The sequence below is a fragment of the Candoia aspera genome, chromosome 6, assembly GCF_035149785.1.
Source record: "Candoia aspera isolate rCanAsp1 chromosome 6, rCanAsp1.hap2, whole genome shotgun sequence".
In the NCBI taxonomy this organism is placed as follows: domain Eukaryota; kingdom Metazoa; phylum Chordata; class Lepidosauria; order Squamata; family Boidae; genus Candoia; species Candoia aspera.
Genome location: NC_086158.1, coordinates 798697 through 818665, shown reverse-complemented (window position 1 = coordinate 818665; position 19969 = coordinate 798697). Strand labels below are relative to the sequence as shown.

Here is a 19969-nt window from a genome sequence, read left to right as displayed (position 1 = left end):
AGGAGTTATTCTGAAGTAGTTGCAACTCTGTCTGATAATATCATTATGTCAAAGGCCTGTGGGACGCTTCTTCCCATAAAAGAAGGCCACGCTAGGTTGACCGTTGCCTAAGATATAGCAGAAACACCAGTAGCCAGATGACCAGGCTAAAGCCAGCAAATCGGGGAGGACATTTATTTAGCCAGTGTTACAGCCCCACCTAAACGCTATAAGCTTTTTCAGCCTCCAGGCTGACAGGGCCAGAGAATTTTTTTAAAGACAAGTAGCAGCATGGATGGAACAGTTTTCAAAGTGGCAGGTCACATCACTGAGGAGGAGACAGAAAATTCTTTTAAAACCTGATTGTTGTGCATAGGTACAGACTTTCAAGAAAGTGTCACAATGTATGGGTGGGGGTAGCCATCTTTCTGGAAGCGCCTCCCCTGCCCCACACACACTCTCCCTCAGGAATGCCCCTGGGGGCATTTGAAGCCTGTAGGATGGAGAGGGCCCCCGTCTCAGATCAGCCTTTTCTGTCGGCCGAGACACGGGCTTGGAAGGGCCTTGTGGGAACTCCCCTGCCCGAGTCTGGCAAGCAGGCCTGGTTTAGAGGGCGATGGTGACCATTAGCCAGGAGATCTCTTCAGCGGCTTCCTTCGCTTTTTCAGGGACACAGCCCTGGCGTCATCTTCCTTTAAAAAAAAGCCCCAATCTACAATTAATCCCATGTTTAAGCCACAGCATATCCTTTCGATTTAAGAAGCATTTTTCAGGGGAACAAAAGTCTAAATGGGTAGGGAGGCAGGGTGGTATCTCTTCCAACCATAGGGCTGCTAAAACAAAGGAAGAGCCCACCTGCTGAGGACCAGGTATGGTGGAACACGGAGCAGGATCTCCTCTGAGAACCCACAGAGCCCTTTTCGTTCTGGCACCAACCAGTATAGGGCTTTTAAAGAGGGCTGGGAATGGTGCACAAAATCACCCTAGGACTGATGAAAACCAGAACTCCTTTGGTTTGGCCAGCCTTCCCCAGGAGACCAGCCCCTCTGGGCTGTGAGCAGCACTAATTACAGATGCTCAAATGCTCTTGCTAATCTGCGGCACTCCTCCTCCTCCTCCTCCTCCTCCTCCTCCTCCTCCTCTTCCAGGGGTATCCCCGTTTTCAGCTGCCCTTGCTTCCGGGGACAAGAGCGACTGATGGCTGGCCCACAGACTTCTGTCCTGGGACTCAGCCGGGCCATTAATCAGCAGAATTATAATAACTTCTTGCTTAACTTGTAATCAGCTGTAATCAGGGACAGGGGATGAAGCATTTGATTGGGAAGATAGACTTTTACCTCTATAATTTCTTCTAGATTAGCTTGAGCAATGTATGGAGCACATCAGGCAAAGGGTTCTGCTTCCTTGTACCATCAGCAAGATACTCACCATTTCCTCCTTGTGCAACAGCAATATTCCGAGCTTAATGAAAGTTCAACAGGTCACGCAAATGCCCTGAATTATCAGGCCATTTTGAAAAACTGCATGTGGTTCTGACTTTAGGGCTCCATTAGTTCCATTCGGGGGAGGCAGGGCTTGCCAGCCACCCAACTTCTGCAGACCCCCGAGGGTTGCAGGGATGATTTGCAGGGCACACGACCCTCTGGTGGTTGGATGTGAGATCTGACTTCTAGCTGAAATAAAACTTAGTCACTGGATCACATTTTTCAATTCCAAAATTCAAATTTGAAAACATGTGAACAGTTCCATTATAATCAAAAATCCTTATTCTGTGTCTTGGTTTTATTCCTTGCAGACTAATGAGATGCACTTGTTTTTGAGCTGCAAGGCCAAACATCCTGGGGACATGTTTTCCTGGATCCCGCCTTTACCATATTAATCTCTGGATCACTCCTAAGACAAAAAGATTTCTCTCAGATTAGTAAAATATTGATCTAGAACAGGTGAATGTAGGCAAACGCTCTGCCAAAAGATTATACGGGTTGCCTAGCATTCACGTATAGTCAGGTCGCTAATCTGCCTACTAGACCTGCCTGCGTACGGCACTTTGAAAATTATTCAAAAAGACTTGCGGTCTCAAGCAAGTCTCTACAATAATTTTTGAAGCAGCCCTACCTCTTCCCAGTTTCCTCGTTGCAATACAAGATGGGAGGCGAAGAAATAGGATAAATAAATAAACCCTGAGGCTGTTGCGACACGGCTTGTAAAGCAGACAACAGGCAAGGTTGCGCTTATCACCAGGGTCTTTCCTAGTTTCTCAGGAATTCAGTGGAATTCATGCCAGCAGTGGCCAGCACATAAGAGACCACCCACCCCGAGGGCCTCTTCTCAGCCAGGATCCGGCACCTCAGGCACTGACGAAACGTGGCATGCCGACCGTCCTTTCTCCAGTGTCACATTTAGAACAAATTCTGGCAAGAAATTCCCCCTTACTGGTGACTTCTTTGGTAGTTACCCAACTCTTCCTTAGAGAAGAACTCTTGAACATGAGAAGTCAATTACTTTTACAGAAAGGTTTTTTCCACTCCTGATAAGTACTAATTGTTCTCCCATTGCTCATCGTTTTCCTGAATTACATGATTTTTCCCAGTGTGAATAAAGAAGGGAATGCACCCTCAGGAAAACATTCCAAAAGCAACTGTGGTTGGTATGAAAATGGTTGGAGGGGACTGGGATGAGGAGAACAGGCATCTCCTGAGCCCAGGAGAACCTGGTTCACAACCCAAATTGTACTTCAAGGTTGGACAGGAAGACTCGGTGATGTTTTAATGATGCTTTGCATATCGCAATCTTAGAGGAAAACCCAGTGCTCATGTCTCTTTTCAGCATGGACACCAACCACCCCAGAACCTACAACCACAACGGAACCGCCCCCTCCCAGCCAAGGTGAGTCTCTTTGCGGTGGAAGCGGATCTGCTCTGGACCGAACAGTCAGCTCATTGATCTCTGACTCTTCTCCTCTTCTGATGAGTCTTTGGCTTGGCTTGAGATCCCACTGGCTAGCAAGAGAGCAGTGCAGGAGATGAATGAGCCGGGTGCTTATCCCAGAGCTGATGGAGCTTGTCTGCCTGTGGCCCCCTTCTCTTGCCCTCTGAAATTCCTTCACGCTGGGTCAACCTTGCTGTAGATCTCCAGGCAGCAATGTCCTTGAGGCCTCTGCTTGGCCCTACAAAGCTGCCGATGCCAGAGGAGAATGTGGTCAAGTACAAGGCAAGGTTGAAGTTCCTGGGGCCATTTCGAGCTCCTGAAGAGCCCAAGAGTGTTGCTCCTCTCACGCATGGGGGGCTGCCATTGCAGCCTCTGCTTATTCCCGTCTCAAACTGGCTAAGGCCGGCACGCGTCAACAGAACCTCCCTCTGTTCTTTCCAGAGTCCTGCCTGGTGTCGGGTGACCCGCATTATTACACCTTTGACAAGCAGACTCACCACTTCATGGGCAACTGCACCTATACTCTCTCCCGGCTGTGCGAGCGGAACAGCTCTCGACTGCCCTATTTCAACGTGGAAGCGAGCAACGAGCACAGAGGGGGCAACACGCACGTCTCCTACGTGGAGAGCGTGGACGTTGATGTCTTTGGCATCCGGGTCACCCTGGGAAAGGGAGGAAGAGTGAAGGTAGGTGGAGCTGGTGGAGGCGCGCTTGCTGCGATGGGAGGGCACGAAACAGCACCTTTGTAGCCGAGTCTGCAAGAGCCACGCCTGAATCTCTTTCTAGGTGGGCGGGCAGCCAGTCGTCGTCCCCTCCACCCCAACACGGGGCGTGGAGATCTTACCCAGCGGCTCCTACACGGTGGTTTCTACGGAATTTGGGTTGAGAGTCAAGTTTGACGGAGACCACCAAGTGGAAGTGTCGCTCCCCAGCACGTATGAGGGCGAGGTCTGCGGCATGTGTGGCAACTACAACGGGGATCCTTCCGACGATTTCCTCAACCCCCGTGGGGAACCAGAGCCTGACTCCACCAGCCTGGGCAACAGCTGGCAGGTGGCCAACCTCACCAGGTTTGTAGCTGATATCCCCGAGCGGCGGCTTCTCCCCGAGATGCAGATCGCAGGGGACTGAACCGCCGCGGTGTGGCTTTTGTCTCCAGTTGCTCCTCAGGCTCCGCTCCTGTCTGCACGGAGGCCGAGAAAGACACAGCCGAGAGCAGCGGTTTCTGCGGACGGCTGACGGACACGAGCGGGCCGTTCAGACACTGCCATAGCGCCTTGGACCCGACGGGGCATTTTGCCAGCTGCCTTTATGATCAGTGCGCCTTGCACTTAGATCCAGGCTCCCTCTGCAGGAGCTTGCAGTCCTACGCAGACGCCTGCCAGTCCCTGGGAATTCCCATAGAGCCCTGGAGGAACTCGACCTTTTGTCGTAAGTTTTGTGGCTGCAGGGCCCGCGGTCTGCCTTGAGCACGGGGGAACCTCTCTGTGAACAGAGATGTCTGGGGATCAGCCAAAAGGGGCGAGGGGCTCTCTCTTTCTCTTTGAAGAAAATCACTTCCCTTGAGTGGCGCACAGCTATCGCCACATTCTCTCTTGGAGAGACGCTTTCTGCAACTCCAGCTTATCTTGGAGGGCAACTGTCTTAAATCTCTGGCTGGGACCCAGGAGAGCAGGGAATGCATCGGTTGAAGGATGCGGTGTGTTCTTCGGGACCGAGCCTTCGGCGCTGACCTCACGGAGATCTGCTTGCTTCCTGCAGCCATCCGATGCGCGCTCCACAGCCACTATGAGCCATGCGCCAACGCCTGTCCATCCACTTGCGTGAACCCAAGCGCTCCGGCCACCTGCAATTGGCCATGCACGGAAGCCTGCGTCTGCGACCCTGGGTTCTTCCTCAACGATGGCACCTGTGTGCCCAGCCAGCAGTGTGGGTGCTGGCACCAGGGTAAGCATTATCCCGTGGGCTCCAGCTTTTGGACCGACGACACCTGCTCCACCAGATGCACGTGCCCCAGTCGAGGTGGCCAGCTGAGCTGCTCCGGCGCTTCCTGCCCAAAAGATCATTACTGCGGAGTCCAAAACGGCGTCCCAGAGTGCTACCTTCATACCTATGGGGTCTGCCGCGTCCACAACGACCCTCATTACAACACCTTTGACAAAATGACCCACCACTTCATGGGCAGCTGCACCTACACCCTGGTCAAGGTCTGCACCAATGAGACCGGGCTGCCCTACTTTAACGTCGAGGCCAAGAACGAGCATCGCGGGAATCCCTCCGTGTCCTACGTTCAGCGGGTCCTGGTGGAGGTTTACGGGCAGCGGATTGAAATTCTCAAAGGACACAAGGGTCAAGTGCTGGTAACCAAATGCAGTTTCTCATTTCCTACTTGTGCTTTGAAATAGAAGAAAGCTATATTCCTTCTCAACGCTGACTCCCAGCCAGTCAGTGTTGGATGTGAACGGGTGGGGGAAACCGTTTCAAAACCCAGCGGTGATGTTTGAGCCACGTGTTTTCTGAAACTTCACAAAGGCCTTTCTGGTTGTATATCAGTTTGAACAAGGGAAGCGTGAAAGGGATAGTACCGGCCACTCCTTTGACGAGTATCAGGGTATAATATTTCCTTTCCCCCTCCTGGAATTTTAGCCCGAGCCCGCACTTCTGTATAGGGACGTAGTAAGGGGGAACCGAACCATTCCCATCCCAGCAGTTCCCAAGGCGTTCTTAAGATGTTTCCTTTCTGAGGAAACATATTTAGGATTTCTATCTGGCTCCTTCTAGGTGAACAAAGTGCTTACCAGCCTTTCTGTGCGCAAGCTGAACGACTCGGTGAAAGTGGGCGTAAATGGACGCTACGTGACCCTAGAAACCGATTTCGGGCTGACGGTCTCTTACGACACAGATCACTCGGTGGAAATCAGGGTCCCCACCACCTTCTTCAACAAGACCTGCGGCATGTGCGGGAACTTCAACAGCCGCAGGCAGGATGACTACATGATGCCCAACGGAGAGCAAGCCGAGGATTCCAATCAGCTGGGAAAGAGCTGGCAAGTTCCCAATGCGGAGTACGACCCCCCCAATTGCAGGGACACACCACCGCCACCCCCTTGTCCCCCTGAGCTGAGAAATCTCTATGGGACAGAGGCCTACTGCGGACAACTTACCAGTAGCCAGGGACCGTTGGCAGCCTGCCACTCCGCAATCAACCCCGAGAGCTTCTTCACCAGTTGCGTCTTTGACCTGTGTGCCTTGAATGGGTCCCCGGAGGCCTTGTGTGGTGCTCTGGAGGCTTATGCTGACGCCTGCCAGAGAGCTGGCTTGCATCTTCCCAACTGGCGGAATGCCACTTCCTGCAGTGAGTACTGTCTGATAATACTCTGAAAGATGAGACACTGCCATAGTTGGGGGGAAATGCCCTCCCGGTCGGTTGCAGTGGCATCCTAGTTTATGCGGAAGGGCAGGCATCAGCGAAAATCTGCCTTTGGCTGAAGGACTAGCCCGCCTTAAAAGGTGGTGGTGGTGGTGGTGGTAGTGGTGGTGGGAGATGGGCCATCTGCTTAGTTGTTGCCTCAGCCGGCAGGTCATCTCTCAGCCAAAGAGGAGAGATGCGTGACTCCCACTGCTGCGATCCGCTTGGCAAACATGGTTCCACGAGCACGTGAAATCCAGGCAGAGTCCCTGGAGTTTCCAGCAGCAGGCCCGGAAAAATGCTTGTGTGGGCTGTGGGCTGTGGCCTTGGGAAGCGTAGCCTCACTGCCTGGATGGGTCTTGCTTTGTTTTGTAGTGATCCCTTGCGATGCTCATAGCCATTACAACGTGTGCACCACTTCCTGCCCCGCCACCTGTTCCAGCCCACTGGCTCCAGGGAACTGCAGCAAGCCTTGCGTGGAGGGCTGCGAATGCGACGAGGGTTTTGTCCTCAGCGAAGCACGGTGTGTGCCGCGGGAGGACTGCGGCTGCCTGGATGGAGACCAATATTACGAGGTTCGTTCCCAAGCAACCTCTGTGGCTGCGGCAGAGTCTGCTGCAAATTGCCACAACGGTGCACGGTTCTCATCTTTTCCTTTGCCCTGCCACCAACAGAAAGGAGAGACGTTCTGGCAGTCGGATTGTCTCGGCCGATGTCGCTGTGCAGAAAATGGCAGCTTGGACTGTAAGCCGGACAGTTGCAAACCAGGCCAAGTCTGTAAAGTGCAGCATGGCATCCTGGGCTGCTACCCTGCAGACAAGGCCACCTGCCACATCTACGGAGACCCCCACTATGTCACCTTCGACGGCCGACTCTACCATTTCCAGGGTGGGTGCAATTACACTGCAGTCGAAATCTGCAGCAACTCCTCCGAGCGCTTCTCGGTGACGACTCGGAACGAACATCGCGGGAGCCCGCACTGGACGGCTCTCAACTCGGTGGCCATCTCGTTGAGAAACATACACTTGGCTCTGAGGAAGAACAAGGAGGTCTACGTGAGTATTACACCCTGAAGAACTGTGCGAGCACAAGGGACGAAGCTGGCTGAATCTTGGGGGGGGGGGGTCTGCCTGCACGTCCAGCACTGCTCCAGTAAAGTTTCCAGGGGTGTGGGGTAGGCGGTAGCCAGGGAAGGCATGGTAGAAAACAAGCCCTTTTGGCCTGCGCCAGAAATCCAGTGACGTGGCAATCCGCGGGCTGACCTTTTTCTTTTCTTCAGGTGAATGGAGCCAAAGTTGATCTTCCTCTGAAGCTACACCCAGAGCTTCGGGTGGAGGAGCAGCCTCCATATGTGGTTGTCGACAGCCCCCTTGGCTTTCTGGTGAAGTTTGATGGAGATCAGGAGCTGTTCATCCAAGTGGACGAGAGATACCAGGGACACCTATGTGGGCTGTGTGGCACGTACTCGGGCAGCCAGCTGGATGATTTCCAACGGCCAGATGGGATCCTGGATCACGATCCCAACAAATTTGGCAACAGCTGGAGAGTGGCAGATGGCCAGTGGAGGTAAGTGGCTGTAACCCAGGCGTTCTGAGGGGTTCCGCCACGGTCTCCGTATCCGGTTCCTTGACTTGGATTGCGAAGTCCCGAACGGTCGGCCAGCTGGACACGCTTTGCAGTACCGTGTACACCGACAGGAAAGCCAACCATGCGTGAGAGTAGGAAGGAGGCCCAATGATTTGGGGTTCAGAGGGCACACTTGCAGCCATTGGACAAATCGTTGCTCTTTAAATTGGTCAGCACTTGAGCCCACCTAGTGCCTCAACAAGGAGGCCAGCTGAGCCAACAATTATGACGTCCATTTCCCCACGCACACCCAAAGGCAGGGTGCTTTACTGTTGGCTTGTTTCCTGTCCCTAGTTGTCTCCCAGAACCACCACCCCCACCCCACTGCGACCCTGCGCAAGAGGCAGCTTTCGAAGATCTGTGCAGAGTGGTTCTGTCCACAAACGGGCCTTTTGCGGACTGCCATTGGAGCATCCCTCCTCAGCTGTACTTCGAGAGCTGCGTGTATGACCAGTGTGCCACCGGGGGACATACAGGGCAGTTGTGCAAAAGTCTGGAAGCATATGCCGCCGCCTGCGAAGGGAACGGCGTAGACCTCGGCGACTGGAGAAAGGATACGGCTTGCGGTGAGTAGAGCCGTTTGGGGGACTTGGGTGTCTTCCTGCTCGTCTGAAAGCGTCAACAGGGGCAGCAAATGAGATCTCCGTGAGAGTACCCGTGCCTAGGGTCTCCTCCTCAGCCAGCGTACGGCACCTCTGGCACACGTGAGCGGTCGGAAGCCTCCTTTCCTTTCTCCTCTGTCCCCTTTGGAACAAAGCAGGGCCAGAAGTTCCTCCTCCGTGGCGTCTTCTTTGACAGTTTCCTAGCTAGTGTCAATGTGCTCCTTGAACGTTGCGTGGAGCTGTAAGACATGAGAGGTCGATCGTTTGGCCAGATTGATTTCCCTCTGCTCCTTACAAGCAGTAATTGTCCTTCCACCACCGTCCAATGAATTGGGCTGGATGATCGCAGATCAGTGGTTTTATGCTCCTGACTGTACGTATGGAAAGGCGACACAAAGGCTTGGGTTTCCCTTCCCATTTCCTATACCGTGGGTCTGTGTGTGTGTGTGTGTGTGTGTTTGTGTGTGTGTGTGAAACGCAACTGAGAGGAAATCACACATGACTACTCTCTTTTTAGCATGGATTACTACCACCCCTGGAGATTCTACCACCAGCCCGACCCCTCCCACACCAGGTGAGTCTCCTCAAAGCCAGGACAGATCCATTCTCCAGTTTTCCTCTTCCCTCTTTCCCAGAATGATGGTCCTCCTGTGCTTTGAGCTTGCCACCGATTCGTGTTGGCTAAGGAGAGAGGAGTGCGGGGGACTGAGGAGCTTAGCTGTGGTTTGAGGGTCCGTGGGGCTCTTCTCCCTAATTGCTGATCCCACACACTCAGAAGCACTTTGTCTTTGTGGAGAGATTGCTGTGGAGCTCCGGAGAGTTCTCGCCAATGAGCGCGGGTCCTTGTGCGGAGCTGCCAAAACGAACCACCTTGTCTTGGCAGCTTGAATTTCTCTCACTCTCAGTACGTAAGACCTCTCTGTCTTGCCAGCTGCCTCCAGTGCCATTCCCCCTCCTTTGGCAGGACTTCACAATCCACTCAGGATTTCAAGACCTTCTTTCCAAAGATACACACCGGTCTCTTTTCTGTTGCGTTCCTAGATCCGGTAGCGCGCTGCAACTTCTCCTGCTCCTTCGAGGAGGACTTCTGCTCCTGGACCCAATCGTCCACTGACAGCTTTGACTGGAGACGGCACAAAGGCCCAACATCCTCGCCGGACACAGGACCCTCGTACGACCACACCACTGGAGGTGAGGCTGGGACAGATTGGTCTTTCCTAAGTTCCCAGAGGGAAAAATCCTCATGCTTTTCCTCCTTTCATAGAATTATACAACTGGAAGAAGCCATTTCCCCGACGGAATCCGATGCCTGCTCCTTGCAGGAATCCCAACTGTAGCATCCCCAAGAGAGGGTTTATTATTTCATTTATTAAAACATTTATATGGCTGCCCAGCTCAGACCACGTGACCGTAGGTGGTGCACAAGAAGAAAAGAAGGGGGGAAAAAACCAAAACGGGACATAATCGAGAAACGCAACAATATTTCTCATAGAAACGTACTAAAACAATAACATGGCAATCAGAAGTGCCTTTTCTATCACTCCTCGAGAACTCTGTTGGTTGCGAGCAAAGGTCTGCGGGATGAGGGTTTTTGGAGCCTCTGCTTGGACATGTCCACTGGCTTTCTTCCTGCCCTCCCCTTCTCTTGGACTCCCTGCCCATAAGCCTTCCTGTAAAGAGGTTGACATAGGTAGAATAGCATATTTAGCAGTTGCCGCCTCTCTGCTCTCAAGATTGTCCCCCTGCTACACTCCAATCTGGGCCACCTTCCCATGAAGGAGTCATCATTCTGAGAGAGAGAGGGAGAGGGAGAGAGAGAGAGATGTGGGACCCTTTTTCACAGGCCAAGGACAAGCGCCTGGCTAGAGAGAGGCTGCATTAGCCAGGGTTCACTGAAGGATAGATTGTGTCCTTGGAAGTTCAAGGCATCAGACCAGGAGAGCTGCTTGGTATCCTTCACTCTGGGGAACCCAAGGAGACCCCAGGCAGCTTGAAGTGTACTGAACTGTTTCTCCACATCTCCGAGGAAGCCCGTTGCTTTGACCTCTCCCTCTCTCTCTCTCTCTCTCTCTCTCTCTCTCTTTAGGGGGCTATTTCATTTACCTGGATGGAAGCGATGCCAACCCTGGTGATGTGGCACACTTGATTAGCCCTACATGCAACCCTCAGAGGCCCCTGTGCTTCCGCTTCTGGTATCACATGTATGGCGTAGCCCGCACGATGGCGCTGCGCTTTTATGTCAGCTTGGATGATGGACCACGTTTTCTGGTCTGGTCTGAAACGGGGAACAAGGGCAGCCGGTGGCAGGCAGCAGAATTCAGCGTGGTTCACAAAGGAAGGGTGAAGGTAAGGCTGAGGGTGGCACCTCTGTCACCAAACATCTGGCCGATATCATGGAATCCTGCCCCTTGCTGAAACAGACTGGAGATGTTCTTCTCTTCCCAGATACTGCTGGAAGGAATGCGGGGAGAAGACTTCCGCAGCGATGTGGCCGTGGATGACATCTTTGTAGAGCACGGTTATTGTCCATGTAAGACTTCACAGCTTCTATTTTTTTCTGCGATTTGGCACCGGGCACTGCCCCGAGATGGGGTGAAGAAGGATAGCATCATGGGAACTTGGTTGGGCATTTTCCATGATGTTGGGGTTTTTCTCCCAGGGTGAACAAGGAGGGACATATATAACTAGGAACCCATTTCAACAGCTTAAAACCTACCTCAGTTAGCATGAGGATGGTTTCATGGTGGTGGGTCGAGTTGAAGAAGATGATTCCTTCTTCTCCAAGCCCCCTCAGCGTAGGAGTATCTGGGACACAAGCCCAAGTATGCTTCAAGGTTGGACAGGAAGACTCGGTGATGTTTTAATGATGCTTTGCATATCGCAATCTTAGAGGAAAACCCAGTGCTCATGTCTCTTTTCAGCATGGACACCAACCACCCCAGAACCTACAACCACAACGGAACCGCCCCCTCCCAGCCAAGGTGAGTCTCTTTGCGGTGGAAGCGGATCTGCTCTGGACCGAACAGACCGAACTGCTCTGGAGCTCATTGATCTCCGACTCTTCCCCTCTTCTGATGAGTCTTTGGCTTGGCTTGAGATCCCACTGGCTAGCAAGAGAGCAGTGCAGGAGATGAATGAGCCGGGTGCTTATCCCAGAGCTGATGGAGCTTGTCTGCCTGTGGCCCCCTTCTCTTGCCCTCTGAAATTCCTTCACGCTGGGTCAACCTTGCTGTAGATCTCCAGGCAGCAATGTCCTTGAGGCCTCTGCTTGGCCCTACAAAGCTGCCGATGCCAGAGGAGAATGTGGCCAAGTACAAGGCAAGGTTGAAGTTCCTGGGGCCATTTCGAGCTCCTGAAGAGCCCAAGAGTGTTGCTCCTCTCACGCATGGGGGGCTGCCATTGCCGTCTCTGCTTATTCCCGTCTCAAACTGGCTAAGGCCGGCACGCGTCAACAGAACCTCCCTTTGTTCTTTCCAGAGTCCTGCCTGGTGTCGGGTGACCCGCATTATTACACCTTTGACAAGCAGACTCACCACTTCATGGGCAACTGCACCTATACTCTCTCCCGGCTGTGCGAGCGGAACAGCTCTCGACTGCCCTATTTCAACGTGGAAGCGAGCAACGAGCACAGAGGGGGCAACACGCACGTCTCCTACGTGGAGAGCGTGGACGTTGATGTCTTTGGCATCCGGGTCACCCTGGGAAAGGGAGGAAGAGTGAAGGTAGGTGGAGCTGGTGGAGGCGCGCTTGCTGCGATGGGAGGGCACGAAACAGCACCTTTGTAGCCGAGTCTGCAAGAGCCACGCCTGAATCTCTTTCTAGGTGGGCGGGCAGCCAGTCGTCGTCCCCTCCACCCCAACACGGGGCGTGGAGATCTTACCCAGCGGCTCCTACACGGTGGTTTCTACGGAATTTGGGTTGAGAGTCAAGTTTGACGGAGACCACCAAGTGGAAGTGTCGCTCCCCAGCACGTATGAGGGCGAGGTCTGCGGCATGTGTGGCAACTACAACGGGGATCCTTCCGACGATTTCCTCAACCCCCGTGGGGAACCAGAGCCTGACTCCACCAGCCTGGGCAACAGCTGGCAGGTGGCCAACCTCACCAGGTTTGTAGCTGATATCCCCGAGCGGCGGCTTCTCCCCGAGATGCAGATCGCAGGGGACTGAACCGCCGCGGTGTGGCTTTTGTCTCCAGTTGCTCCTCAGGCTCCGCTCCTGTCTGCACGGAGGCCGAGAAAGACACAGCCGAGAGCAGCGGTTTCTGCGGACGGCTGACGGACACGAGCGGGCCGTTCAGACACTGCCATAGCGCCTTGGACCCGACGGGGCATTTTGCCAGCTGCCTTTATGATCAGTGCGCCTTGCACTTAGATCCAGGCTCCCTCTGCAGGAGCTTGCAGTCCTACGCAGACGCCTGCCAGTCCCTGGGAATTCCCATAGAGCCCTGGAGGAACTCGACCTTTTGTCGTAAGTTTTGTGGCTGCAGGGCCCGCGGTCTGCCTTGAGCACGGGGGAACCTCTCTGTGAACAGAGATGTCTGGGGATCAGCCAAAAGGGGCGAGGGGCTCTCTCTTTCTCTTTGAAGAAAATCACTTCCCTTGAGTGGCGCACAGCTATCGCCACATTCTCTCTTGGAGAGACGCTTTCTGCAACTCCAGCTTATCTTGGAGGGCAACTGTCTTAAATCTCTGGCTGGGACCCAGGAGAGCAGGGAATGCATCGGTTGAAGGATGCGGTGTGTTCTTCGGGACCGAGCCTTCGGCGCTGACCTCACGGAGATCTGCTTGCTTCCTGCAGCCATCCGATGCGCGCTCCACAGCCACTATGAGCCATGCGCCAACGCCTGTCCATCCACTTGCGTGAACCCAAGCGCTCCGGCCACCTGCAATTGGCCATGCACGGAAGCCTGCGTCTGCGACCCTGGGTTCTTCCTCAACGATGGCACCTGTGTGCCCAGCCAGCAGTGTGGGTGCTGGCACCAGGGTAAGCATTATCCCGTGGGCTCCAGCTTTTGGACCGACGACACCTGCTCCACCAGATGCACGTGCCCCAGTCGAGGTGGCCAGCTGAGCTGCTCCGGCGCTTCCTGCCCAAAAGATCATTACTGCGGAGTCCAAAACGGCGTCCCAGAGTGCTACCTTCATACCTATGGGGTCTGCCGCGTCCACAACGACCCTCATTACAACACCTTTGACAAAATGACCCACCACTTCATGGGCAGCTGCACCTACACCCTGGTCAAGGTCTGCACCAATGAGACCGGGCTGCCCTACTTTAACGTCGAGGCCAAGAACGAGCATCGCGGGAATCCCTCCGTGTCCTACGTTCAGCGGGTCCTGGTGGAGGTTTACGGGCAGCGGATTGAAATTCTCAAAGGACACAAGGGTCAAGTGCTGGTAACCAAATGCAGTTTCTCATTTCCTACTTGTGCTTTGAAATAGAAGAAAGCTATATTCCTTCTCAACGCTGACTCCCAGCCAGTCAGTGTTGGATGTGAACGGGTGGGGGAAACCGTTTCAAAACCCAGCGGTGATGTTTGAGCCACGTGTTTTCTGAAACTTCACAAAGGCCTTTCTGGTTGTATATCAGTTTGAACAAGGGAAGCGTGAAAGGGATAGTACCGGCCACTCCTTTGACGAGTATCAGGGTATAATATTTCCTTTCCCCCTCCTGGAATTTTAGCCCAAGCCCGCACTTCTGTATAGGGACGTAGTAAGGGGGAACCGAACCATTCCCATCCCAGCAGTTCCCAAGGCGTTCTTAAGATGTTTCCTTTCTGAGGAAACATATTTAGGATTTCTATCTGGCTCCTTCTAGGTGAACAAAGTGCTTACCAGCCTTTCTGTGCGCAAGCTGAACGACTCGGTGAAAGTGGGCGTAAATGGACGCTACGTGACCCTAGAAACCGATTTCGGGCTGACGGTCTCTTACGACACAGATCACTCGGTGGAAATCAGGGTCCCCACCACCTTCTTCAACAAGACCTGCGGCATGTGCGGGAACTTCAACAGCCGCAGGCAGGATGACTACATGATGCCCAACGGAGAGCAAGCCGAGGATTCCAATCAGCTGGGAAAGAGCTGGCAAGTTCCCAATGCGGAGTACGACCCCCCCAATTGCAGGGACACACCACCGCCACCCCCTTGTCCCCCTGAGCTGAGAAATCTCTATGGGACAGAGGCCTACTGCGGACAACTTACCAGTAGCCAGGGACCGTTGGCAGCCTGCCACTCCGCAATCAACCCCGAGAGCTTCTTCACCAGTTGCGTCTTTGACCTGTGTGCCTTGAATGGGTCCCCGGAGGCCTTGTGTGGTGCTCTGGAGGCTTATGCTGACGCCTGCCAGAGAGCTGGCTTGCATCTTCCCAACTGGCGGAATGCCACTTCCTGCAGTGAGTACTGTCTGATAATACTCTGAAAGATGAGACACTGCCATAGTTGGGGGGAAATGCCCTCCCGGTCGGTTGCAGTGGCATCCTAGTTTATGCGGAAGGGCAGGCATCAGCGAAAATCTGCCTTTGGCTGAAGGACTAGCCCGCCTTAAAAGGTGGTGGTGGTGGTGGTGGTAGTGGTGGTGGGAGATGGGCCATCTGCTTAGTTGTTGCCTCAGCCGGCAGGTCATCTCTCAGCCAAAGAGGAGAGATGCGTGACTCCCACTGCTGCGATCCGCTTGGCAAACATGGTTCCACGAGCACGTGAAATCCAGGCAGAGTCCCTGGAGTTTCCAGCAGCAGGCCCGGAAAAATGCTTGTGTGGGCTGTGGGCTGTGGCCTTGGGAAGCGTAGCCTCACTGCCTGGATGGGTCTTGCTTTGTTTTGTAGTGATCCCTTGCGATGCTCATAGCCATTACAACGTGTGCACCACTTCCTGCCCCGCCACCTGTTCCAGCCCACTGGCTCCAGGGAACTGCAGCAAGCCTTGCGTGGAGGGCTGCGAATGCGACGAGGGTTTTGTCCTCAGCGAAGCACGGTGTGTGCCGCGGGAGGACTGCGGCTGCCTGGATGGAGACCAATATTACGAGGTTCGTTCCCAAGCAACCTCTGTGGCTGCGGCAGAGTCTGCTGCAAATTGCCACAACGGTGCACGGTTCTCATCTTTTCCTTTGCCCTGCCACCAACAGAAAGGAGAGACGTTCTGGCAGTCGGATTGTCTCGGCCGATGTCGCTGTGCAGAAAATGGCAGCTTGGACTGTAAGCCGGACAGTTGCAAACCAGGCCAAGTCTGTAAAGTGCAGCATGGCATCCTGGGCTGCTACCCTGCAGACAAGGCCACCTGCCACATCTACGGAGACCCCCACTATGTCACCTTCGATGGCCGACTCTACCATTTCCAGGGTGGGTGCAATTACACTGCAGTCGAAATCTGCAGCAACTCCTCCGAGCGCTTCTCGGTGACGACTCGGAACGAACATCGCGGGAGCCCGCACTGGACGGCTCTCAACTCGGTGGCCATCTCGTTGAGAAACATACACTTGGCTCTGAGGAAGAACAAGGAGGTCTACGTGAGTATTACACCCTGAAGAACTGTGCGAGCACAAGGGACGAAGCTGGCTGAATCTTGGGGGGGGGGGGGTCTGCCTGCACGTCCAGCACTGCTCCAGTAAAGTTTCCAGGGGTGTGGGGTAGGCGGTAGCCAGGGAAGGCATGGTAGAAAACAAGCCCTTTTGGCCTGCGCCAGAAATCCAGTGACGTGGCAATCCGCGGGCTGACCTTTTTCTTTTCTTCAGGTGAATGGAGCCAAAGTTGATCTTCCTCTGAAGCTACACCCAGAGCTTCGGGTGGAGGAGCAGCCTCCATATGTGGTTGTCGACAGCCCCCTTGGCTTTCTGGTGAAGTTTGATGGAGATCAGGAGCTGTTCATCCAAGTGGACGAGAGATACCAGGGACACCTATGTGGGCTGTGTGGCACGTACTCGGGCAGCCAGCTGGATGATTTCCAACGGCCAGATGGGATCCTGGATCACGATCCCAACAAATTTGGCAACAGCTGGAGAGTGGCAGATGGCCAGTGGAGGTAAGTGGCTGTAACCCAGGCGTTCTGAGGGGTTCCGCCACGGTCTCCGTATCCGGTTCCTTGACTTGGATTGCGAAGTCCCGAACGGTCGGCCAGCTGGACACGCTTTGCAGTACCGTGTACACCGACAGGAAAGCCAACCATGCGTGAGAGTAGGAAGGAGGCCCAATGATTTGGGGTTCAGAGGGCACACTTGCAGCCATTGGACAAATCGTTGCTCTTTAAATTGGTCAGCACTTGAGCCCACCTAGTGCCTCAACAAGGAGGCCAGCTGAGCCAACAATTATGACGTCCATTTCCCCACGCACACCCAAAGGCAGGGTGCTTTACTGTTGGCTTGTTTCCTGTCCCTAGTTGTCTCCCAGAACCACCACCCCCACCCCACTGCGACCCTGCGCAAGAGGCAGCTTTCGAAGATCTGTGCAGAGTGGTTCTGTCCACAAACGGGCCTTTTGCGGACTGCCATTGGAGCATCCCTCCTCAGCTGTACTTCGAGAGCTGCGTGTATGACCAGTGTGCCACCGGGGGACATACAGGGCAGTTGTGCAAAAGTCTGGAAGCATATGCCGCCGCCTGCGAAGGGAACGGCGTAGACCTCGGCGACTGGAGAAAGGATACGGCTTGCGGTGAGTAGAGCCGTTTGGGGGACTTGGGTGTCTTCCTGCTCGTCTGAAAGCGTCAACAGGGGCAGCAAATGAGATCTCCGTGAGAGTACCCGTGCCTAGGGTCTCCTCCTCAGCCAGCGTACGGCACCTCTGGCACACGTGAGCGGTCGGAAGCCTCCTTTCCTTTCTCCTCTGTCCCCTTTGGAACAAAGCAGGGCCAGAAGTTCCTCCTCCGTGGCGTCTTCTTTGACAGTTTCCTAGCTAGTGTCAATGTGCTCCTTGAACGTTGCGTGGAGCTGTAAGACATGAGAGGTCGATCGTTTGGCCAGATTGATTTCCCTCTGCTCCTTACAAGCAGTAATTGTCCTTCCACCACCGTCCAATGAATTGGGCTGGATGATCGCAGATCAGTGGTTTTATGCTCCTGACTGTACGTATGGAAAGGCGACACAAAGGCTTGGGTTTCCCTTCCCATTTCCTATACCGTGGGTCTGTGTGTGTGTGTGTGTGTGTGTTTGTGTGTGTGTGTGAAACGCAACTGAGAGGAAATCACACATGACTACTCTCTTTTTAGCATGGATTACTACCACCCCTGGAGATTCTACCACCAGCCCGACCCCTCCCACACCAGGTGAGTCTCCTCAAAGCCAGGACAGATCCATTCTCCAGTTTTCCTCTTCCCTCTTTCCCAGAATGATGGTCCTCCTGTGCTTTGAGCTTGCCACCGATTCGTGTTGGCTAAGGAGAGAGGAGTGCGGGGGACTGAGGAGCTTAGCTGTGGTTTGAGGGTCCGTGGGGCTCTTCTCCCTAATTGCTGATCCCACACACTCAGAAGCACTTTGTCTTTGTGGAGAGATTGCTGTGGAGCTCCGGAGAGTTCTCGCCAATGAGCGCGGGTCCTTGTGCGGAGCTGCCAAAACGAACCACCTTGTCTTGGCAGCTTGAATTTCTCTCACTCTCAGTACGTAAGACCTCTCTGTCTTGCCAGCTGCCTCCAGTGCCATTCCCCCTCCTTTGGCAGGACTTCACAATCCACTCAGGATTTCAAGACCTTCTTTCCAAAGATACACACCGGTCTCTTTTCTGTTGCGTTCCTAGATCCGGTAGCGCGCTGCAACTTCTCCTGCTCCTTCGAGGAGGACTTCTGCTCCTGGACCCAATCGTCCACTGACAGCTTTGACTGGAGACGGCACAAAGGCCCAACATCCTCGCCGGACACAGGACCCTCGTACGACCACACCACTGGAGGTGAGGCTGGGACAGATTGGTCTTTCCTACGTTCCCAGAGGGAAAAATCCTCATGCTTTTCCTCCTTTCATAGAATTATACAACTGGAAGAAGCCATTTCCCCGACGGAATCCGATGCCTGCTCCTTGCAGGAATCCCAACTGTAGCATCCCCAAGAGAGGGTTTATTATTTCATTTATTAAAACATTTATATGGCTGCCCAGCTCAGACCACGTGACCGTAGGTGGTGCACAAGAAGAAAAGAAGGGGGGAAAAAACCAAAACGGGACATAATCGAGAAACGCAACAATATTTCTCATAGAAACGTACTAAAACAATAACATGGCAATCAGAAGTGCCTTTTCTATCACTCCTCGAGAACTCTGTTGGTTGCGAGCAAAGGTCTGCGGGATGAGGGTTTTTGGAGCCTCTGCTTGGACATGTCCACTGGCTTTCTTCCTGCCCTCCCCTTCTCTTGGACTCCCTGCCCATAAGCCTTCCTGTAAAGAGGTTGACATAGGTAGAATAGCATATTTAGCAGTTGCCGCCTCTCTGCTCTCAAGATTGTCCCCCTGCTACACTCCAATCTGGGCCACCTTCCCATGAAGGAGTCATCCTTCTGAGAGAGAGAGGGAGAGGGAGAGAGAGAGAGATGTGGGACCCTTTTTCACAGGCCAAGGACAAGCGCCTGGCTAGAGAGAGGCTGCATTAGCCAGGGTTCACTGAAGGATAGATTGTGTCCTTGGAAGTTCAAGGCATCAGACCAGGAGAGCTGCTTGGTATCCTTCACTCTGGGGAACCCAAGGAGACCCCAGGCAGCTTGAAGTGTACTGAACTGTTTCTCCACATCTCCGAGGAAGCCCGTTGCTTTGACCTCTCCCTCTCTCTCTCTCTCTCTCTCTCTCTCTCTCTCTTTAGGGGGCTATTTCATTTACCTGGATGGAAGCGATGCCAACCCTGGTGATGTGGCACACTTGATTAGCCCTACATGCAACCCTCAGAGGCCCCTGTGCTTCCGCTTCTGGTATCACATGTATGGCGTAGCCCGCACGATGGCGCTGCGCTTTTATGTCAGCTTGGATGATGGACCACGTTTTCTGGTCTGGTCTGAAACGGGGAACAAGGGCAGCCGGTGGCAGGCAGCAGAATTCAGCGTGGTTCACAAAGGAAGGGTGAAGGTAAGGCTGAGGGTGGCACCTCTGTCACCAAACATCTGGCCGATATCATGGAATCCTGCCCCTTGCTGAAACAGACTGGAGATGTTCTTCTCTTCCCAGATACTGCTGGAAGGAATGCGGGGAGAAGACTTCCGCAGCGATGTGGCCGTGGATGACATCTTTGTAGAGCACGGTTATTGTCCATGTAAGACTTCACAGCTTCTATTTTTTTCTGCGATTTGGCACCGGGCACTGCCCCGAGATGGGGTGAAGAAGGATAGCATCATGGGAACTTGGTTGGGCATTTTCCATGATGTTGGGGTTTTTCTCCCAGGGTGAACAAGGAGGGACATATATAACTAGGAACCCATTTCAACAGCTTAAAACCTACCTCAGTTAGCATGAGGATGGTTTCATGGTGGTG

At 53.8% G+C, this 19969-nt stretch overlaps 2 protein-coding genes across 2 annotated transcripts in view; one reads left to right on the top strand and one right to left on the bottom strand.

Moving 5' to 3' along the window:
- LOC134499535 (probable cation-transporting ATPase 13A4) overlaps positions 1 to 19969 on the bottom strand; it is a 180240-nt gene that overhangs the window by 2676 nt on the left and 157595 nt on the right. The window lies entirely within an intron of this gene.
- Positions 2771 to 19969, top strand: part of LOC134499798 (uncharacterized) — a 77585-nt gene continuing 60386 nt past the window's right edge. Inside the window, exons 1-24 of the mRNA XM_063306642.1 lie at positions 2771 to 2865; positions 3349 to 3593; positions 3694 to 3977; positions 4067 to 4338; positions 4669 to 5267; positions 5689 to 6262; positions 6692 to 6891; positions 6991 to 7371; positions 7596 to 7882; positions 8237 to 8508; positions 9062 to 9118; positions 9586 to 9735; positions 10631 to 10890; positions 12367 to 12650; positions 12740 to 13011; positions 13342 to 13940; positions 14362 to 14935; positions 15365 to 15564; positions 15664 to 16044; positions 16270 to 16556; positions 16911 to 17182; positions 17736 to 17792; positions 18260 to 18409; positions 19307 to 19566. Of these exons, the coding sequence (XP_063162712.1) occupies positions 3411 to 3593; positions 3694 to 3977; positions 4067 to 4338; positions 4669 to 5267; positions 5689 to 6262; positions 6692 to 6891; positions 6991 to 7371; positions 7596 to 7882; positions 8237 to 8508; positions 9062 to 9118; positions 9586 to 9735; positions 10631 to 10890; positions 12367 to 12650; positions 12740 to 13011; positions 13342 to 13940; positions 14362 to 14935; positions 15365 to 15564; positions 15664 to 16044; positions 16270 to 16556; positions 16911 to 17182; positions 17736 to 17792; positions 18260 to 18409; positions 19307 to 19566 (6855 nt within the window). The 5' untranslated portion in view covers positions 2771 to 2865; positions 3349 to 3410. The remainder of the gene's footprint in view (positions 2866 to 3348; positions 3594 to 3693; positions 3978 to 4066; positions 4339 to 4668; positions 5268 to 5688; positions 6263 to 6691; positions 6892 to 6990; positions 7372 to 7595; positions 7883 to 8236; positions 8509 to 9061; positions 9119 to 9585; positions 9736 to 10630; positions 10891 to 12366; positions 12651 to 12739; positions 13012 to 13341; positions 13941 to 14361; positions 14936 to 15364; positions 15565 to 15663; positions 16045 to 16269; positions 16557 to 16910; positions 17183 to 17735; positions 17793 to 18259; positions 18410 to 19306; positions 19567 to 19969) is intronic.